This window comes from Myxine glutinosa, chromosome 7 (genome assembly GCF_964187855.1).
Source record: "Myxine glutinosa chromosome 7, kmMyxGlut1.1, whole genome shotgun sequence".
Classification (NCBI taxonomy): domain Eukaryota; kingdom Metazoa; phylum Chordata; class Myxini; order Myxiniformes; family Myxinidae; genus Myxine; species Myxine glutinosa.
This window is the reverse complement of record NC_136267.1, coordinates 89,047,318-89,048,458: the sequence shown is the minus strand read 5'-3', so window position 1 is coordinate 89,048,458 and position 1,141 is coordinate 89,047,318. Positions and strand designations below refer to the sequence as shown.

Sequence of the window (1,141 nt, the reverse complement as noted above, 5' to 3'; positions counted from 1 at the left end):
TGATATTGAAAACAATGGAAGGTTTTCAAAAGACAGCTATTATTTGTACGATGTTATTGTCATTCTCGAGCTTTCTGATTCAGAAGACCATTCTTGCAGACATATCGACGCCCTGAAAGGCCAAGGTGCCATCAGTAGCGCCTTCTTACCTCACAGCGGGAACACTGTGAGTTCTTTCTGATACGCAGGAAAAATCGAGTTACTGAATATTTTAACGCTTTGCCAAACGAGCGCCAGGCGAACGACTCGTAGAGACAAATGAAGGTGCTTTGTGCGGCCACTGACTTGAAACCAGGACGAGGTATAGCGGCCCGAAATGCGGGAAATCTGTGCATCCATTCTACGGTGAGTGTATGTCAGGTCTGCGGTGGTAGCTTGAGAGCGATTTGCACACAACCGATTCATTGTATTCTTTAGAGCTACATGACTTCGACAAGGATGTACATATATATATATATATATATGACGGTACCCAGTGTGGTCTTTATTTAGAAGGAAAGAATTGCGCGATTAAAATTCCATGGAATGAAAAATATGATTGAAAGTCGTGTGATTATATAATTTAATGTAATTTCCGTTTAAAATATTAATACGAATTAAAGTGGAAAAACAACATGCGATTTTAAATTACATGCAATATATAGATATAAAGATTTGATGTGCAGCAATTTAAACAAAGGCGCGTTGTGAACATACACTGTAATATCTTAGCGAATCAACTGCTAGTAACAATAGCTGGGATTATGTTTTGCCATCCTGCGATGGGAACGCCACCACAAACATTTATTATATACAATATAAAAGAACAATATAATTTAACATCATGAAATGGAATATGATGATATATTGCCATGCACAAATTATTTGAGTCTTCATGGAAGGAACATTCACTCGCAGTGAATGAAACGGTGGATCCTCCTTTATTTAATTGCACCATCTGTGATGATGATAATTCAGACGCCATCGCGTGTTGCAAACACCGAGAGCCCTACGTAGACCAGCATCTTGGTTGTTAACACGAAATATGTAGGAGATTAATTTTATTGAAAAGAAAAACATTTTGTCCGAGTCAACCCTGTCTGGGAAGGTAGCGTTTTGTAGGTACGCATGCACAAAGAGCCAATGGCAAATTGCGTGTTCG

At 38.9% G+C, this 1,141-nt stretch overlaps 2 protein-coding genes across 5 annotated transcripts in view; one reads left to right on the top strand and one right to left on the bottom strand.

The window, feature by feature from the left end:
- Positions 1–1,141, bottom strand: part of HOXD3 (homeobox D3) — a 198,445-nt gene that overhangs the window by 169,379 nt on the left and 27,925 nt on the right. The window lies entirely within an intron of this gene.
- Positions 1–1,141, top strand: part of LOC144892966 (uncharacterized) — a 14,796-nt gene continuing 13,655 nt past the window's right edge. For both annotated transcript variants that reach the window (XM_078781986.1, XM_078781985.1), the window contains exon 1: positions 1–345. In XM_078781986.1, the coding sequence (XP_078638112.1) occupies positions 259–345 (87 nt within the window). In that variant the 5' untranslated portion in view covers positions 1–258. The remainder of the gene's footprint in view (positions 346–1,141) is intronic.